The sequence below is a fragment of the Ictidomys tridecemlineatus genome, chromosome 8 (genome assembly GCF_052094955.1).
Source record: "Ictidomys tridecemlineatus isolate mIctTri1 chromosome 8, mIctTri1.hap1, whole genome shotgun sequence".
NCBI classification, from domain to species: Eukaryota; Metazoa; Chordata; class Mammalia; order Rodentia; family Sciuridae; genus Ictidomys; species Ictidomys tridecemlineatus.
Genome location: NC_135484.1, coordinates 71,939,597 through 71,961,309, shown reverse-complemented (window position 1 = coordinate 71,961,309; position 21,713 = coordinate 71,939,597). Strand labels below are relative to the sequence as shown.

The 21,713-nt window shown below is 32.1% G+C and overlaps 1 protein-coding gene across 2 annotated transcripts in view; it reads right to left on the bottom strand.

The window, feature by feature from the left end:
• Positions 1-21,713, bottom strand: part of Rngtt (RNA guanylyltransferase and 5'-phosphatase) — a 217,301-nt gene that overhangs the window by 103,261 nt on the left and 92,327 nt on the right. For both annotated transcript variants that reach the window (XR_013425011.1, XM_005324717.5), the window contains exon 12: positions 17,654-17,722. Coding sequence is in view for 1 of the 2 variants with exons in the window: in XM_005324717.5 (XP_005324774.2) it covers positions 17,654-17,722 (69 nt within the window). In the remaining variant the exon portion in view is untranslated. The remainder of the gene's footprint in view (positions 1-17,653; positions 17,723-21,713) is intronic.

The window sequence follows — 21,713 nt, the reverse complement described above, 5'->3', positions numbered from 1 at the left end:
GATTCTCATTTTCAAACATAAAAGTATGTTGATCACAGGCCTCCTTCATTAATGTCTTGGTGGCAGCCTGAAGTTTCAACTCTATGACTGAATCATTTTATATTCTTAAACAAAAAGTAGGTCCTCTCCATTCTAATTTTCATTTCTGATTAATATAAATATCCCAACCAAGCAGGATCTAAACTTCTGAATGATCTTGATACAATCTGTATCATTCAGATTCCATCAATTATCTCCATTCTTCTTTCATCCAGGCTACTATGATAACCTAACAGGTACCCAGACTATCAACAGGCCCTATTCAAATATAATTGATTCTGACTACATCTGGTTAGATGGCTTACTGCCTCGTAACATACATATAAGCCTCTTAACCCAACAACCAAAACCTCCCCTTATCTAGCCTTATTAGTCCTCTCCAGTTTTATCCCATTCTTATATATTATCCCATGCTCCTAACATAGACATATCTGATAGCAATAATTTCTAATGGCTACTATTTATTATTTATTTTCCACCAGTTTTTAGTGCTGAATGCTATTTATTTTAGGAATAAAATATATAAATATAAACATTTATATTCACAGATCACAAATCTGAGGTAATAAGGAAGTTGGATAAAGTGACCAGGCAGGACAGAAAGATATTCAAACCCAGTTATTCCACTGCAGCTCCCAAAATATATATTAACTACCACATTCAACTGAGCCAATGGGCCGGGTGCTACAGCATGCACCATAATCCCAGCAACTCCAGAGCCTGAAGTAGGAGAATCACAAGTTCAAGGCCAGCGTCAGCATTTTAGCAAGACTCTGCCTCAAAATTAAAAAAAAAAAAAAAAAAGAAAGAAAGAAAGAAAAAGAAAAGGAAAGAAAAAAGAAACAAAAGGACTGGTGATATATCTCAGTGGTAAATCTCCCCTGCATTCAATCACCAGTACCACCACACCACTCCAAAACAAAGAAACAAAATAACTTAATTAAATAAATGGAGCCAATGCAAAGATGCAAGAGTTCATACCATAACATACAAATAAACTCAAAATGAATTAAAGACTTAAAATTAAAAGTTTAAACTGGAAAAATCATAGAAGAAAACAGGAAAAAATCTTGACAGTGGCCTTGGCAATAATTTTCTGGAGATGATACTAAATGCACATATGACAAATGTAAAAATAAACAAGTGGGATTACATCAAACTAAAAAGCTCCTGCACAGAAAAAAATAATAATAAAATAAGAGGCAACTTACAAAACGGGAAAAATATTTGCAAAATATATATCCAATAAGGGGTTAATATCCAAAATATATAAAAAATTCATACAATACTAAAAATATAAATTAATTAAAACATAGCATAAGAACCTAATGGATACTTCTCAAAAGAAGAAATTCAGATGACCAACAAGAATATGAAAAGGCTCATATCTTTAATCATTGTTGTGATGCAAATTAAAATCTCAATGGGAATTCACACCACACCTATTAAGACAGATAATACCAAAAAGGTAAGAGATAACAAGTATGGTGGAGGGATATGGAGAAAAAGTAACCTTTGTACGTTGTCAGTGGGAATGTAAATTGGTAATTCCACTATGGAAATAGTATGGAGATTCCTGAAAAAAAAATTAAAAGATAAAGCCACCATATGATCCAGCAATCCCACCTCTGAGCCTATCAAAAGGTAATAAAAAAAGAATTGCTAAGAGATCCGCATTCCCATGTTTATAACAGGATTGCTCATAATAGCCAAGAAATGAAAATGGCTTTTGATGTATGAATGGATATAGAAAACACAGTATATGTTTAATCAAATATTATTCGGTCTTTAAAACAAAGGAACCCCTACCACTTGCAGCAACATAGATAGAGCTAGAGAACATTATGATCAGCACAGAAAACAAAGAATGAGAAATATTACATGCTCTCACATGTGGAATCTAAAATAGTCAAACTCATGAAAGTAGAGAGTAGGGTGGTGGTTCCCAGGAGCTGAAGGTAAGTGAAGAGATAAAGTTGGCCAAAGAGTCCAAAAATAGTATCTATGATATGTTAATTAGCTAGTATGTGGTAATTATTTCATCTTTGTGAAATGAAAATATCAAATCATATACCTTAAATATATACAATTTGTACAGTCAAAAATGCACAAAATAAAGAATTTAAAAGAAAAAATGTTATGGTATCCTCTGTTGCAGTAAATTCAAAAGCTCTAAAAATTTATGATCCTAAGTCTAAGATAATATGAAGATAGTGTGAGAACTAAATCCAAGTCTACGGCAGGGTTCTTCAACAGTAATACACTGACATCAGGCCAGGTAAATCTTCATTGTAAGGACTATTCTGTGCACTCTAGGCTTTAACAGCATCCTTGGCCTTTATGGGATGCCCAGTAGCAACAACTATCACCCCCACAGTAATGATAACCAAAAATGCTGTCAAAAGTAAAATCATCCCCTGGCCTGAAGTAAGCATCCATTCCCCCTGCCCCAAAATATCTACCAATCAACTACTAGGTCTATGTCAACTTCTGTGCTAGAGACCAGACAGATAAAGACAAGGCAAATTTTCAGACAAATTAAACAGTTACAATCAATTGTGAAGAACCTAACAAAATATGAAGTTCATTCAGCATGCTATGACAGCATGAGAAATATAATCAGAAAAATCAATAGAAGCCTCCCAGAGGAAATATATTTTAAGCTGAGAATTATAAAGGCAAAAAAGATGAGGGTAAACATATACAAGAGAAAGTATAGCAAAATGGAGGAACAAAGACATACAGAATGCTTAATGTAAAACACAGTACTAAATATTCATTCCTGAGAACCTATTTTTTTAGGTATTACTGTAAATGACAAAGTCACTGCCTTCATAATACTTACAGTCTAGTGAAGGAAATAGAAGTTTTAAACATAACTAAAAAACAATAATGGTGGCAACTGCCTTGGGAAGAGTCATGTTCACCTGTCAGACCAGGCTTCCCCAAGGAAGCATACCTAACAGAATATTCAAAAAGAATGGGAGCAACACAGAAAAAAAGAAAACAGTCTAAGGCAGAAAGAACAATTTAGGTAAATAAATACATTTACAGACTATTTCAGTATCAGCTTTTACAAAACAAAATGGTCTACCAATAGAAAGAGCCACTAAAGTTCTGAACTTTAACAATAAAGGAAAAATCCATTTTCTCACTTTTAATTGGCAAAATGTATCCTTTTAAATATTTCCTTCTAAAATTTGGAACAGTTACAAGATGAGGAATAGGAGATGTCAATAAGTTCCATTTTTTGCTATGATTCTTTTGTGCCCCCAGATGTTAACATTAGAGAACTAATAAAATATACATGGAAAATTTTTTGAAAAATAAAGTACAAAATAATATGCTGCCCTCTTTGGAAAGTAGAAAAGGAACAAGAATGAATGCTTATAAATGCATAAAGAAACCATGGAAGGATAGATTAAAAAAAAACTAACTGGAAGGGAGGAAGTATGAGAGGAAAACTTCTGTAATTTTAATACATGTTACAATTTCTGGATCATGTAGTAACTAATAAAAGATTTAAAATATACCACTATAAACACAAATTTTTGAAACTATCACTAATGTTTCAACATTAAATGTTATCAGCAAAAAGAACTATCCCAAATTCATTGTTTAATAGGTATCATTTTATAAAAACTGATTTTGTATTCAATTTTTAACTTTGAAGAATTTAATGATTCTTTCATTTGTGTTAAATTCTTATTTCAATTAGTTTTCCCTTTCTCTTCCATCAATCTATCATCATTAGCAATTCCTTTTAATTTTACAGTAAAATGATATACCTTTACCCAGCGGAGAACGATTAGAAATTTATCATCTGTAGCTCTTTGTCAAAATATACTGGAAAACATATTTTATTTATTAAGAAAACTAGAAAATGATATTCTTCATCCTACACAAAGCGGGCTAAGGAAATATTGCTGTGCTCTAAAAGTTGAATAAGAAAAAAGATTTTAAATAAACAAAACATATTTTCCTTTTTGGCACTTCACTATTACAATTCCTTGGAAATTATTATACTTTTCAATAAAAAATAACACATTTTGGGGAAAGATAGGATGACACTTTCCCAGTCTGCCAGGAAAGAGAGCCCTTCTTCAATTGAAGACCTATCAAAATATGCAAGCAAATGTCATGGAAACAGAAGCTCTCACCATGGTAACACCATCCCTGCTACAGAGAAAGCCACTCTAATTCGTCATGTACTTCAAGACAAGGCATTAGACTAATTCCAATTTTCATTTTACAATCTATCCATAACAGTCAATATACATGACAGTAGTAGAGATTTCATAAAAATATTAATATTTCACAAGAATGAAATATTAAAACCAAAGCTGACTCTAAATTTACATGCAAACTGATTAATGCCTGAGATATAAGAACAATCTGACCCATCTTAGAGAAAAATCAAAATAGTGATGAAAACATTAAAAAACAATTATATCACCACTGCTTGAGAATAAATACTCTAAACTCAACCTAGAAACAATTTTATGTTTTACTGGTACATCTTTTTAAAAAGTAACTTTTCTAAAAATAAAGCAAAAATACTTAAAATATTTCTATCCTTATCTCAATTATGCAATCCACCATATATAATTATTCACATTTCATAGTAGTAGATTACTTTCCCACATTTTTATTGCTGCATTATAGCTGTACATAATGGTGGGATTTTTTCGTTGCATATTTGTACATGCACACAATATAACAATAAGTGATGGATTATAAATAGCATAAAAATTCTTGTCTGGAAACATAAGTGTCCCCAGATGATAAAAGTAAAATCAAACATGATCCTTAAAAGGCTAAATATTAATCAGTTATTATCAAAAGTAAAAGGCTAATATGCTACATAAATCACCATTAAAATCTCCTTGTAAAAGCTGGCAAATAAGATTTAATGTTGTTATCAACTTTATAAATTAAATCACCTAATAGCTATCAAGTATAATATCTACTACCTATAACAGACATTTAAATGTCATTCATTTTAAAGAAACAAACCACAAAAAATAAGCAATTCAAAATGGCAATGAAATTACAGAACTGAAAACCATATAAATAAAGGAGTCTAAAAAAACCTACTTGATTTATGATATATACTGGAAATGAGACAGAAAATTCAATTTAAAAGTGGCTCTTTTTAAAAAATAATCATTTCAGTTTGATGAAGACCTGAACCAAAAGAATACAGTTTGTACTGGAAATAAGAAGCTAATTATTTTCTTTTAAAGAAAATACCAACTTACATTTCAAATTTCTTAAAAAACACTATGTGGCAGAATGAATGTTTTTTTGCCCCCAAAATTCATATAGTAGAAATCCAACCCCAATGTGATGGTATTAGAAGACAAAGTCTTTTGGGAAAACATTAGATCATGAAGCTGCTCGTGATGGTGTTAGTTTTTGGAGGAGGAGGAGGAGGAGGAGGAGGAGGAGGAGGAGGAGGAGCAGGAGGGAGGAGGGAGGAGGAAGGGAAGAGGAGGAGGAGGAGGAGGAGGAGGGGGGGGGAAGGGGGGGAAAGGAAAAAAAGAAACTTGACTTTAAATTTAATTTTGGTCCCCAACCTGAAAATAAACAGAAAATACTATAGTTTAAGAAAGATCACTCTGGATATAGAATGAAGACTTGAAGGATACAGGAGTAGGTGTTGCAAGATGGGTTAGAATACCATTGCAATTTTCTAGGCAAGAGACAATGAAGGAAGACAAATTGAATTAGTGTTTTAACAGTGGCAATGATGATAAAAGGGATGCTTTTAAGAGACACCAAGACTTGAGATGGGGAAAGGAGAAAGTGACAAAGATGACAAATGTATTTCTGATATAGGTAACTAAGGTAGAAAAGAACCAGGCTATACAATTAGTTAGTTTGTTTGTTTGTTTGTTTACTTGATAGTTTTGGGAGTAGAAAAGAGTTCAGCTTTAAGATATATTAAGTTTCTGGTGTTTCTTGTAGCAATATCAAGGTAGGCAATCAGACATTATGGGTGTGAATAAGATTCCTAGAGGAAGAGTAGAACATGAGAAAGAATGAAGGTCCCAGGGCCCAGGGCCCCAAGCTTCAAAAAACTCAAAAACTTGAATGACTAGAAAAGAATGAAGTGCTTGAATTGAGACAGAAAAGGCAAAAAACTAGAAAAGAATCAGGACCATGTGATGCCACAGAAGTCATAGAAAATAGTATTTCAAGAAAGAACGGACAATATTACAAACTAACACTAGAGAATCAGTGAAAACCAAATTTGAGAAATTATCTTGATTTTTCAATGGCAACTTCTCAAAAAACATACTGCTTTAACATCATTTACTTATCAGGCAAAGCCCTTTTCAAAATATAATTTTATCAAGAATTACAAAACATAAAAGTAATATCAAGTAAAATCTAAGCCACTGAGATATGAGCAAAATACCTATGCCTTCATGTGGTACCCATGAGGCAGTTCACAGAAACCTAGAATTCTAGAGATTATTCTAGAGATTGGAAACCAGTAGACTAGAAAATCCTGAAGGTACTTTTTTCAGCTATGATATTCTATACTTCTGTCAATGCAATTTCATTCATTTTGTTTGAATCGGAGCTTTCGTGATGATTATTAATGGCTGCTCTGTGTTTTAATCAAAATCAGATAATGGTACATTTCTATACAAACACATAGAAATATTCTAAGCTTTATTTTTTTAATAAGTCAGTGATGGGCTACCCCTTCCCTTTTTTCTTCTAAAAGTAGTGAGTAAACTATGTGCCATTCTAGGTACATCTCTAAAAATAGAATATAAAATCAAAAGGTAAACACACATTTGCTTCTAAGCTCATTTTGGGGGGTTAACTCTGAACAGAATTGTCACTTTAATATAGTGTCTTTATCATTATCTTCAATATTTTTCCAGGATTCAGAACATTTTCAAAACAATATTAACATCTTCTACCTTTTACTTAATTCATTCATTATTATTAATGTAACATAGAAGAGTTAACTTGTTGTTAAGTTTTAAGTAATCAGCACCATACACATTTTGGTGAAGGAATTTTTTTTTTACAAATATATGCACAAGGAATCCTCTTCATCCTTCACCATTCATTTGCCTGTGGAATATTTCTGTGGTGCCAAGGAATGGAGAATGAGTTAAAATCAATCTTTGCCTGCCCTTCATCAGGACTTTTCCACTTTAGACAGACTCACAATGCTAGGATGATTACTTAAAACAGTCCCTTTCTTGATTTAGTTGAATTACTGAAGGACAACTACAGTGTGAGAAACTTTGGAGGATTTTCTGGTAAGTGTGATAGATTAAGCATTTATATCCACTTTGACTTGAAATCTCACTAAAATTAGATAACAAATTAAAAGATATCTACAGAAAAGGAAAAAGAAAGAAGGAGACCTGACAATAGCAGGGGAAAAAATGTTAATATATTTTTGAAAGCTAGAAAGTAGATGGAATAGAGTTTAAGGCCAGGAAGGATACTGAATACTAAGTGCTTGGAAATAAACTTTTAAAAGGATGCCAGTGCATACATAGGCTGAAGTTGTAGCTCAGTGGTAGTGCACTTGCCTCATAACTGTGAGGCACTGGGTTCAATATTAGCACCACATAAAAACAAATAAAGGCACTGAGTATATACACAACTAAAAAATATTTTTTAAAAGGATGCCAATGCAAGCAATTTATGCACACTGCAGTACTGCACATCCAATCAAGTAATATAAGGATCAAATAACTGAGAGGGGCTGTCAGAGTGACGTATGACATTGAAAATAGAAGTCTGGTGAAAATCTATTTCAGGAGCACTACATCTCTAGGTTCTTTCCTGCACACTTGGTAAAAAGCAAGAGATTATGTTTATTATACACAAACACTAAAGGCTGGAAGCATCAGTCTAGATCTTTAAACTAGAAGGTAAAGTGAAAGTTCATCTACTGTTAACTTCTCTGCTCCATGAATATTGATAGTCAGGGAAGAATTCCAGAGAAATGAAACATGGATGCTAGCATTTGGATGGCTATCTCCCAACTTAAAAGGCCAAAATTTATATACCCTTTAACATTTTTTTTAAATAAGGTTACCTCCAATAAACTGTATTTTTTTCATAAGTTTAGTATCACTTACCCTGTACTTAATTACTAAAACTAAGTTTATCAAAAAGTTATACACTTTCCCAGAAAAAAGATTCTTAAATGTTAATAAATTTTACATTAAAAGTTTATAGTCTGATCAGGGGTCCTAAACTTTTCATTTAGAACCTGCTTTGAATACAAAGATGAAATCAGAAGTTACACTGGTCATTAGGGTCTACAGTTATTATTTGGCTATGTCATATTAAAATGAAATCAGTGGTAGGCCTCCTTAAGATATCGAAAAAACTTACATGGCAAACTTTATGTGTATGATTAAATCAAGGGTCTTCAGATGGGGTGATTATCTTGGATTATCCAGATAAGTCCTAAATGTCACCTTTACATGAGGAAGGTAAAGGGAGATTTGACGTTTAAGATGGTAATGTGGCCGCTGAAGCAAGATATTACATTCCTGGCTTTGAAGATGCAAGATGGGATCACAAGCCAAGAAATGCAAAAAATACAGTTTCTAGAAGCTATAAAAGGCAAGCAAATGTTTTCCCCCCTATAGCCTTCAGAGGAAACATGGCCCTGCTAATGCCTTGATATCAACTTAGTGAAACTGATTTTAGATTTCTACCTTCAGAACCAAAAGAAAATAAATGTATGTTGTTTTAAACCACCATGTTTTTGGTAATATGTCAAAGCAGCCAGAGGAAACTAATATAATAACTAACACTACAGTGTTGTCTAAATTTTAATCTCTCAGGCAGGTACAGTCACATACTTGTGATGCCAACTACTCGGGAAGCTGAGACAGAGGATCACAAGTTTTAATGCAGCCAGGGCAATTGAGCAAGACGATGTCTCAAAATAAAAAATAAAAAGGGATATGAGGTATGGATCAGGGTAGAGTGACCCTGGGTTAAATTCCTAGTTCTTTAAGAAAAATTTTTTTTTATTTCCTATGTAACACTCATGATTTCTGCCATATCTAAATACCACCTGTATTACTACTTATCTACTATTTTCTTTAAATTAATTCAGTCTAAAATATAAAACATATATTTGTAAATGGCAACTTAAACCAAATGGTATGCCATTTATATCATAAATAGGAAATCGTATTGCTTATCCTAAATAATTACTCCTAAAATTAAATACAATGAAAATTAATGATAGTAATTACAGATATGCTGCTTATGGAATAATCTAAAAATAGGCCTATTGTTTTGTTGAAAAAGGTCACAGATATCAAAAACTAGAAATAAGATTTTCCCCTTATATAAGAAAATAAAAACAGAATGGGACAAAGTTTCTCATTGTATGAGGCAATGTCATTTAATTTCTTGTCCCTGGATCAACTATAATTATGTATCCTCTCACCACTGGAAGCTACACCTGTCTGTAATCAACTCTCTTCTGGCTTCTTTAAACAGAAGATGTAGGGCTGCTGAAAAGGAAAATTAAGGTGTTTCCTTTGAATATGTAATAGCAATCAAAAAAAAAAAAAACATTTTACCTGGTAAAGAAAAGGAACTTGATGACAATGCATAAGCATAATAACTTTAATTCCAAAGAATTAGATGAGAAAACTCTTTAAGTATTCCTTCTTTTAAAGCCATTAAGAGAATTCATTAGTCAAAAATTACTACAAAATATCTTAAATTCTGCTTTATTATATCATAATAATATATGATACTGTCATTCTAGATCACGTTTTAATGAAAACTAATAGATGTGTATGTATGTGTGTATATGTATGTGTATGTGTATGTGTATTTTCTTTTTTTAAGAGATAGAAATTTCTGTGTAAGATATAAGTAGAATCTCAACCTGGGTCTTTGGCAAATCGAAAGCCTAAAAGTAGAATGTACTGTTGTAGTGATGGCATTTAAAACAAAAACGCAGTAAGTACAAATTAGAAAAATTAGCCCATGCCAGAGAATCTGAGATCAAAACTAGGATATCAAAAGATGGGGTGTTTGGATTCTGCAAGAAATTTTAAAATAACAAAAGCTACAGAATTGAATATGAGAAATTTTACATGTAAGGGTGGGAAATGTCTACTACTTGTCCTGAATGGATTCATGCTAAATTGGAACCTATTCTGGATAGCATAGTTAATATAGACCTACATTAGAATATCTTTACAAAGTTTGACAGAGATATGGTAGGAATGTAAAAGAACCATTGAATTAAATAGAATGAGAATGTGCCTACATACCACACCCTTGGTATAGCAAGATGCTATTTCACTAATGGTGAAATCCAACTAAATAACACACCATGAACCCAAGCAAAGGTATACAACAGTGGTAAAAATTAAGAGAATTAAAGTTGGCAAAGTGAGCTTTGAAAAAATAAGAAAATAGAAAATGATCCTAAGAAACTGTAATTACAAATGCAACATGTCAAGAAACAAAGACTAAATCATTAAAATTTCATGGAAAATTTTTAAAAAGAACAACAGACTAATAAGAAGCCCAGTATAATCCTCTGCCATCAATTAAATTTTAACAAAAATAGGCAGTTTAAAACATCTTTTCTAAGAAAATGAATGTTTCATGAATATAAACAAATCTGTTTGATAAATTACTATTATTAGAAGAAACTGAAAATGTCCACTGGTAAATAAAATGTGATATTTTTTAGAGCCATTCCATACACTGTATAATCTTAACAATTTAGAAAGTAAAGTATATAAATGTGAAAATTCTGAAGAAGTGAGTGATGTCGGGAGAAAAAATTAATAGGAATAGAGTCACATAATCTTCATATCATCAAACTTTGTAAGAAATATATTTTATCTATTTTAATCATCTAAATTTCCACTTAAGCGATATATTATCTTTAGGAAAGTAAAATAAGAAGAATTCCCTCCTTCTGTTATTAAAAATTCATTACTCAATGCATTTTCACCAGATACTGGCAGGAAGAAGGAATTCTTAAGTACTGATTAATATTCATGCACATTCATCATCATATGATCATCACAGAAATTTCAAAGCTAAACTGTTATATCCTCTATATTTTCCAGTTGAAGAACAGGAGAATCAAAGAAATATTTAGTGGCTTATTGTAACCACAGACCAATGCTAAATCACTGGGAAGTCTCTCAGGAAAATGTGCAAAGGGCAAAGCTGATGGTATTATTTCAGGAAGATGGGGTGTATGGATTCTGCAAGAAAACAAATGGGAATTTAAAGAAGGTAACAAATTTCTTGAAGGAAAACAGACACAGCAATTTCATTGGTTTCTTTTTAATTTTTTTAGTGGAGCTTACTGAAAAAAATTTGAAGTATATATGTAGCTCACATTTGTGGTTTGCATCATACAGTCATGAACTGCTTAAGAATGGAAACAATTCTTAGAAATGGATCACAAAGCAATTCTGTAAGTACACAAATATCACAGACTATATTTACACAAACTAAGATGATTAGGACACCACTAGGCAATATAATCTTATGGGACCAGTCTTCTACACAATCTTTCATTGGTTGAAACATCCTCATGAAATGCATAACTGTATTTCTGACAGTCGTCACTGGTCTCCTTTCTATCATTCAGTCTTGGTCTCCTCCAAGTAAGGCTTTTTCAAAATGTAATTTTATAAGGACTGGAAAGATAGTACACATAAGAGCAATTAAGAAGCTACCAAAATAGCTAAAACAATATGAACCCAATCTGACACAATTAAAAACAAAATAGTCCAAAACGACAAAGAGATAAGCCACTTAACAAAGTTTAGTGATCATTTAAACACAATATCCTTTCTAAATGTATACTGTGAAGAGATATTAAAGATGAAATAAAAGATTTGGGTTGAAAGTTGATTTGGGAGTCCACAACAGTTATAGCCAGAAAAACAAATGTGTCTCTCTAAAAAGGATAGCAATGCCATAGAAGAAAAGGATAAAACAAAATACATAAACTAAGAGTAAATCTAAAACTTCTAGAAATTTCTGACATTTAGACAAATAGTCTTAAGCTACAAAACTTATTGTGCCTTTGATAATACTCCAGTATATATGATAAAAGATTGAGTCAGTCAAAATCATAGGCAGTAATGAGTCCATTTTAGACTACTGAGAACAGCCTCCTGAGTTTACAACTAAAACAAAAATCATATAAGGAATAGTGACATCACATCTGATATGCAAGGTCACTCAAACCAAGAAAGCAGAAAACATACAGTTCAAGAAGTGGGGGATCAATCAGTGAAGAAAAGTAATGGAATTTCCAGGATGAGACAGTAAAGTGGAATTATATGAAAAAAAAAAGGTAATGCAGTAAGACTAAGAAGATAGAGCATTCAGAAAGATTCCCTTTAAGTAAAGAGTGAACCTGATAAAATTGACTGCACTGAAAAAAGTTTAATAGTTCTTTTAGAAAATGTGAGGGAATGGGCCTAATAGAAGAAAAAGTAGGTCCAAATCTACATGATGTCGCTTAGGAACTAACTTCCTTAACAAGACTCCTAAAGCACAAGTAGTAACATCAAGAATCAACAAATAGGATGGTAAAAAACTAAAAACCTTTTTCACAGCAAAGGAAACAATCAAGAATTATGAAGAAGAGTCTACATAATGGGAGAGAAATCCGTGCCACCTGCACATCAGATAGAGCATTAATCTCCAGGATATATAAAGAATTCAAAAACATTAACACCAGAAAAACAAATAACTCAATTAATAAATAGGCAAAGGAACTAAACAGACACTTCACAGAAGAAACACAATCAGCTGGCAAATATATGAAAAGATGTTCATCATCTCTAGCAATGAGAGAAATGTAGATTAAAACTACAAAGAGGGGTGGGGCTGTAGATCAGTGGCAGAGTGTTTGCCTAGCATGTGTGAGGCATTGGTTTTGATTGTAAGCACCACATAAAGATAAATAAATAATTACTTACCAAAAAACTACATGGAGATTTCATTTCACTTCAGTCAGAATGGGAATTATCAAGAATATAATCAACAATAACAGCTTTCGAGGATGTGGGGGGAAAGGCACACTCTTAACATTGCTAGTGGGAATGCAAATTGGTACAACCAATCTGGAAAGCAATATGGACATTCCTTGGAAAACTTGGAATGAAATCACCATTCAACCCAGCTATCCCACTCCTCCGTCTATTCCCAAAGGACTTAAAATCAGCATACTACAGTGATGCAGCCACATCAATGTTCAGAGCAGCTCAATTCACAATAGTTAAACTGTGGAACCAACCTAGATGCCATTAAGTAAGTGAATGGATAAAAAAAAAAAACAACTGGTATATATACACAATGGAATATTACACTGCATTTAAAAGAAAATAAAATTATGGCATTTATTTTCTGAAGGGGGGTATCAGAGTAGATAAGATGGTGGAAAGAAATGGACATCGTTACCCTAAGTAGATATAAGACTGCACAAATGGTGCAACTCTATGTTATGTACAACCAAAGAAATGAAAAGTGTGTTCCATTTGTGTACAATGAAATAAAATGGATTCTGCTGTCATGTATAACTAATTAGGGGAAAAAATGCAAAGTTAAGGACAATGGCCTTGGTGAAAAAAATCTAAAAGCTAGTAATTTTAATGGTGGGTCTACAAGTGTTAAGAAAGTTTAGCAAAGTGGGAATGAGGGAAAGACAGAAACTTTTGTGGACAGAAAAGGCAGAGAAAAAAATTCCAAGAGACATGGAATTGAGTGAGGCACCCCAATCCTCCCCTTCTGCCCCCAAAGGAATTACCATATAAAGGACAAGAAAAAAAATAGGTGGATTTAGATGTGGTAGTAGGTAAGTGCTTGCTCAAGTGAAAAAATTATTCATGTCTTCCAGGAAAGAAATGTGAAATGAAAGGCTTTGTAACAATGTATGGACAGAAATGAAAAAAAAAAAAACTTTCTTTTTTAATATAATGGCTTGGGAGGGAAAACTAAAAATAGATGATGTTTAGGGAGAGAGGAAATAAACTAGAAGGATAAGGGGAAATAATCTATGGAAAAGAATTATGCTTTAAAAACATGTAGTTAGATACAATAAGAAATATGTGGGAATAAAATCTGAGAAAAGAAACAGATTAAGAAAAAAAGAAAAGAATACAAGTAATAGCCAGATTCGGTAGCACACACCTGTAATCCCAGCAGCTCAGGAGGCTGACAAAGGAAGATTGTGAGTTCAAAGCCAGCCTTAGTAATGGCAAGGTGCTAAGCACCTCAGTGAGACCTGTCTCTAAATAAAATACAAAATAGGGCTGGGAGTGTGGCTCAGTGGTTGAATGCCTCTAAGTTCAATCCTCAGTACACCACCACCAACCCAAAAAATACACTCATATATTGCTGATAGGAAAACAATTGATATAACCATTAGAGAAAGTGGTATGGAGATTCCTCAGAAAACTTGAAATGGAAGCACCATTCGACTTAAATTATTCCACTCCTCAGTTTATAAACAAAGGACTTAAAATCAGCATACTACAGTGACACAACCATATCAATGTTTAAAGCATCTCGATTCACAATAGCTAAACTGTGGAATCAACCTAGATGTCCTTCCACAGATGAATGGATACATAAAAGTGGTATATGTATATAATGGAACATTACTCAGCCTTAAAGAAGAATGAAACTATAACATTTGCAGGTAAATGAATGGAACTAGAGAATATCATGCTAAGTAAAATAAGCCAATCCCCAAAAACCAATGGACAAGTATTTTTTCTGATATGCAGATGCTAATTAACAACAGGGTGGGGAGGAGCACCTGGGGAAAAGAGAGGTACTCTGGATTAGGCAGAGGTAAGTGAAGAGAAGGGGGTGGGGGGGGTGGAGATGTGGCTCAAGTGGTAGCACGCTCGCCTGGCATGCATGCGGCCCAAGTTCAATCCTCAGCACCACATACAAAAAAAGATGTTGTGTCTGCTGAAAACTAAAAAATAAATATTAAAAAAAAAAGAGAGAGAGAGAACGGAGAGGGTATGGGGGTAGGCAGGATAGTAGAATGAATCAGACATTATTACCCTATGTATATATATAATTACATTACTGGTATGATTCTACATCATGCACAACCAGAAGAATGAGAAGTTATACTCCATTTATGTATGATATGTCAAAATGCATTTTATTATCATGTATAACTAATTAGAACAAAATAAATATATATATTTTTTCACACACATATATATATAAATATATTTATAAATATATTTATATATTACCTTCATTATTATGAATATACAAAAGAAGGGAGGGAAAACTAAGAAGACAGCAGAAATCCTCAAGAAAATAACACAACCAGATCAATAGAAATAATTTAAAATTTATATATATCATGAGGAAGTAATATTTATCCTAGGAATACGAGGATCAACATTAGAAAAAAAAATCAATGAAATTTACTATATGCATGGAGGCATAATCTTAACAGATAGAGAAAAGGCATTAATGCCTTAAATATCCCCCAAAAGAGGCTTTACTAAAGATACACATGTATTAAACAATAAAGGGTATCTAACAGAAATCTCTCACAAACATACTTAAGTGGAAAAAATTTAGCTAGCTTTCATTGCAAGTTGAGAACTTCCCTTGGAAGTAGAAATGTTTTCCACTCCTCCAAGCAATCAGAGCCAATATTTACTCAGTACTAGAGATTTGGGCCAATACATATTACTAAAATTAAGAGTTTTCAGCATGATTGCTTAATCACTAAAATAAATCAATAGTGTGACAATACACTAGAAGTACCAAATAAAGAGAAAATAGAACACCATTTACTGTATAAACAGAAAAATGATAAATATCTAGAAATTAGTCTAACAGCAATAAACAAAAAAATTAGAAAACAAAAAAACCTGAAAAGAGCCATAACTTATTCATTGAGATGATTTAACATTGTAAACACGTTGCTTTTCTCCACATTAATCTAAAATCAAAGTTATTCATACAAGAATTTTGGGGTAACTGGACAAACTGTGAATTTTATATGTTAAACCAAACATCTACAAATATTTGAAAAAATCCTAACAAACAGAGAGTTGCCTTATCAGTTATTAATTTCAAAGTCATTGTAATTTAAAAAAGTTACTAAGATGGGTATAAGAATAACAAATCAACTGAATTTACAATACATCCTAGAAAGAGACTCATGTATTTGTCAGGTTATTTCTCATACATATACCAAACTCATAAATGAATAGGTCTGAATGATAAGTTTCACATATTTAATTTTCTGTAATTGCTGTTATATTTAATATTTAGACTTTATCTTTTAATCTAGGGAGGGTGGACCTAAAAACTTCTGAAACTCCAAGGTCCAACATCCATCTTCCTAAGCCTAAGACAGCATTTTCTGTAATTTCTTTCCCCAGTTTCTAGTTCTCCTGTATTTCCTCCTCCCTCCATATAATATTCTTCCCTCTCTAGGAGCCTGTGAAAAAAACAAAAGAAAATCACACAGCTCATTATATCTAAATGTGATTAAAGCATTAAAACTGTGTTTTAATGCACATATAAAACATCTATAATATAGTGTTCGAAATATTAGAGCCCTTTCCTTTCCTCCAGTTACCCAATTTGATGTCATTTTATGTAACTTCCCAACAAGCTCAGACCCCAGTTTCTAAGGACAGAGTTGGTGAAGGCAAAATGCAACAAATGATGGATTATCACATAAGACATATAACCCTTTACCACAGAGTAAGTAGTTCTCATACTTGAACATGTTCAGAACCACTTAGGTTATTAAAAGACAAACTACTTGATCTGATCCCCAGAGTTTCTAATCAGTGCATCTGAAGTAAAATGAACTTCTAACTTCCTGGGTAGTGCTAATTTTTCTTCCTGTACCACAGGAAAAACACTACCCTACAGAGCACTAGTTATCAAGTGGATAACAAGGAATGCTAGTTATTTCTCAGGGGCAAGGATGCTGCTAACCATCCTACAATGCATAAGATAGCTCCCAGAGTAAATCAAATCATTATCAGGTCAAACATGTCAATGGTGCTAATGTTGAAAAATTTATTAAAAATACATGATGTGATCATTGAATCATCTTGATGAAAGTTCTTCTTTCACCAAGATAATTCTATTTTCCTTCAGGTATTGATAACTCTTTGAATTTTACTCATTTACAGCAAAATGAAGTTTTAAAGACATTAATACTTAAAGGTATATGGAGCCACAATAGGGATAAGTACTTACTCAATGCTACTGATAGATTTCTAAAAAAGAAATACAAATTAACATTCATTTTGCAAGAATTATAAGAAAACTAATTACATTAAAAGAGTGACTTCCTTAAAAGTACTAACAATATTTCTTAAGCTGAGTGAAAAACAAACTGGTGTTCTTTTCAGTATTATATATGTAAGTGTATACATATATATGCATTTGATTTAAATGAAATCTTTAATACTGTACAATTGATCTTAAGAGAAAGCACTGATCACAGCAATAATCAATCCTAATAAATATGACTGAGATAATGGTACTTCCTATATAAAAGTATATATGTATATGAACACACACAGACAAATGAACTTACTCCAATGGGCTGAAAAATAAGTCCATCCATTTCATGACTAACTTCTTTGGCAAAATTTCCTTCAAGTAGCTGTAAAAAAAAAAAAAAAAAACAGCATATATTCCTTAGAAATACAATAATCATGTTTAAGCTTTATAAAAACATAAGATATAAGCTAACAAAATAAAAATAACAAAATAAAATAACAAAATAAAAGAGATAGATACAGAGAGATCTAGGTTAATATACTTTTAAGATTTTTTAAACTAATACATAAGGATTTCAATTTCCAAGAAAAGCTACTTTGAACCACAATCCTAATTCAACCACTAAAAAAGGATAAAAAGAGTGAATATGATTAATCATACTGCATGATATATCTCAAAATAGTTAGAAAACAACATTTTGAATATACTCATGCTAAAGACACAAAAATGTTTAAGGTGATAGATATGCTAATTACCTTGAGTTGATCATAACCCAATATATACATGAATCAAAATACTACACTGGGTCTCATAAATATGTACAAATATTATATGACAATCAAAAAATAAAATAAAATGATCACAAAGAATTGAAGACATTCTGAATGCATTACTAAGCCAGCACAAAAGGAAAAAAGATATACCCAAAAAAAAAAAAAAGAAAATAGAAACTCAGAAAAGTAATAAAGGGAATAAAATAAATAAATAAAAACACACAAAAAAGGAGACAGCAAAGAAGCTTGTTTGAGGACAAGAATTTGCAACCACAAACTAGTTTAAACATGAGGAGTACAGTCCCCACAAAAAAGATAACTAATTAAAGCAAAAATACAAACAATGTATTATTGTGTTAATAACATGCAGAAGAAATATACAAGAGAAAATGTGATGATTCTAGCATATGGTTCTTTTTTTAAATATTTTATTTTTTAGTTATAGTTGGACACATTACTTTTATTTTATTTATTTATTCTTATGTGGTGCTGAGGATTGAACCCAGGGCCTCGCACTACTAGGCGAGCTCTCTACCACTGAGCCACAACCCCAGCACCCCCCCATCATATGGTTATTAACCCAACTATCAAGTGATATACTTTTTTAATTTAACAGAATTCATTTTGATATAATTATAAAATAACTATAAAAACTGAAAATTAAAAACCTTAAAGCAACAACTGCTACAATATACCCAAAGATGATATGCCTGATACAACTAAAAAGTGAAGATACAATAGAATTAAAATTCTCTAACAGAATAATGGCAAGAAAATATAAAATGGGACTACATGAGAGAAATCATATGGTAAACCAAGTAGTAAGATGGTAGATTTTAAAAAATTAGCAATAATTATATTAAATTTAATGGTACAAATACTCCAATCAAAAGGCAAAGGGTGCCACACTGAATTAAAAAGAAAAAAAAATTCAGCTAGCTTAAAGTAAAAGGATGCAATAAGATGTTAAATTCTAACACTAATAAATAGAAGGCTTACATTAATTAAGGACTTAAGAATAAAAAATATTAAAAATAAAAAGCAACAATACATACTGACAAAGTAAGTGAATTCAACAAGAACCTACAGTAATCCCCAATGCACTTACACTTTAAAAAAAAAAAAATCTCAAATGCTTTTTTTTTCTTTAAGAGAGAGAGAGAGAGAGAGAGAGAGAGAGAATTTTTAAATATTTATTGTTTAGTTTTTTCAGTGGACACAACCTCTTTATTTTTATGTGGTACTGAGGATCGAACTCAGCACCCTGTGCATGCCAGGTAAGTGTGCTACCACTTGAGCCACATCCCCAGCCCTCAAATGCTTATTTTTAAAATCCTAATATAATAAATAAGAAAACAGGGGGGAAATCTTCAGTTATACATGGAGAATTTAATTCTGCTCTTCAAGTAAATGAATCAACATGTAGAAAAATATTCAGTAGGAGTTAAGACATCTTGACAAGACTTACAGAACATGAGCAGACAGAAAATCAGTATAGATATGGACAACTAGAAAATCACCATAAAACAACCTGGCCTAATACCACCCAACAATGGAACACATTTTTTTTCTCAACTGCACACAATACATTTAAAAATTGAAGTCATACAAAGTATATTCTCTAATTGCAATGAATAAATTAGATGTCAGTAAGAAAAACATATTTGTGAAGTTGCCCCATGTTCAGAAACTAAAGAAAATACTTCTAAAGAATTCAGAGGCTGGGGTTGTGGCTCAGTGATAGAGCGCTCGCCTAGCACGTGTGAGGCCCTGAGTTCAATCCTCAGCACCACATAAAAATAAACAAAATAAAGGTATTGTGCCCACTATAACTTAAAAAAATATCTAAAAAGAAGAATTCATAAATAAAAGAAGAAATCAATAGGAAAATTTTTAAATATTCTGAACTTAAGAAAAAATACAATAGTCTGACATTTGAAGGATGAAATTAACACACACTTTACAGGTAAGAAAAAAAAATCACTGCATTAAATGCCTACTTAAAAGAAAGATAGGCCAAAACTGAGTGACCTTGACTTCTACCTTAAGAAAGTAAGGAGAACTCTAAAGAATTTAAGAGTTACAAATATAAGAGTGAGTCATTTGAGATGAGCTAATATATAATCAATAAAGATGACTTCTGCCCATAGGGATAAATCCCAGTCCTTGCTGAGGAGGGTGTAGCCAAAGCTCACTAAGCTGCAAAGAAGTTGTTGTAATGTCTCTGAGTTTTAAAAATGGAAGTTGTGGTCAGAAAGCAGAAGGTAGGAGGATAGAAAGTCTGAGGCTGGCCTCAGCAACTTAACCAGGCCCTGTCTTAAATTTAGTTAGATGATTGATTGATAGATAGATAGATAGATAGATAGATAGATAGATAGATAGATAGATAGATGGATGTATATATGTATGTATAGGCTGTGACCCAGAGCTTAAGCATCCCTGGGTTCAATCCGTGGTGGAAGGCAGGAAGGCAGGAAGGAAGGAAGATATAAGACTCCAAAGCAAAAGTAACTAAAACAAAAGAAAGTCACTGAAATGAAAATTTTGTAGAAATAGGCCAAGGTGATCAGAAGGTCAAACCAAACATGAGGAAGCAAGGATGATGGGCAAGCTTTGAGAGAAGAGTTTAGGTTAGGTTCAATCTCCACAGAAAGAGGAAGAGTTACCAAAAAGTCTTAAATGTACTTAGTTAAAGTAGTATAGCTTGAAAGGTCACATTTTACTTAGGAACTTAAATGTCAGACATAATTTAAAACTTACTTTGGTATTATTTTGTCTCTGATACTATATTCCAAAATAAAATGTCTTATACTTTTTGAGTTAGTACATATCTTTTTCTCTTTTTCTACATTTTAAGTAAAATTTTCTCATGTGTTACACTGGAATACTAATGCAAGAAGAATCAAGCTAAACTAAGCTTTTGTTTGATAATTTACTGGATAATCAACAGCTCATTAAAAATAAAGTTTATATTCTGTGTTCATTAGGTTGATATCTCCCAAATGCCTAATAATGCTAGAAACCAAGCAAGGGATACTGGGAAGCCAATGTTAATATAAGCCTAAACCCATATGGTTACATAATACATCTTTACTTTAATTTGAAATTAAAAATAATTAAATTCAATGATGTCATTAGCCATTTTTCCCTGTCAATCTTTTGTCAGAAATACAGTTCTGGGGGCTGAGGTTGTGGCTTAGTAGTAGAGTGCTTGCCTAACACAGTGAGGCCATGGGTTAGAGCCTCAGCACCAAATAAATAAATTAAATAAGTTATTATTAAAAAAGAGTGAAAGAAATACAGTTCTGCTTAAATTAACAAAGATGTCTCTAAAACATTTCTGATAAGTAAAGAATCCTGATTTAGAAATAATTGCAAAACCCTGGAGTGAATAAGTAGACTATATGTTCAATTACCTAAGTTAGGATATATTCCTTTTCAGAATTATAATTTTCTTGATTATTTTCCCTCTAGATAAAATTAGAAGATAATTGGATGAAAAGCAAAACAGTAGACATAATATATCAAATAGGTTTTAATAAAACAGTAGTATTTCATAAGGTTTTATTTCTAAAACAAATTTGCTCACTTATATACTTA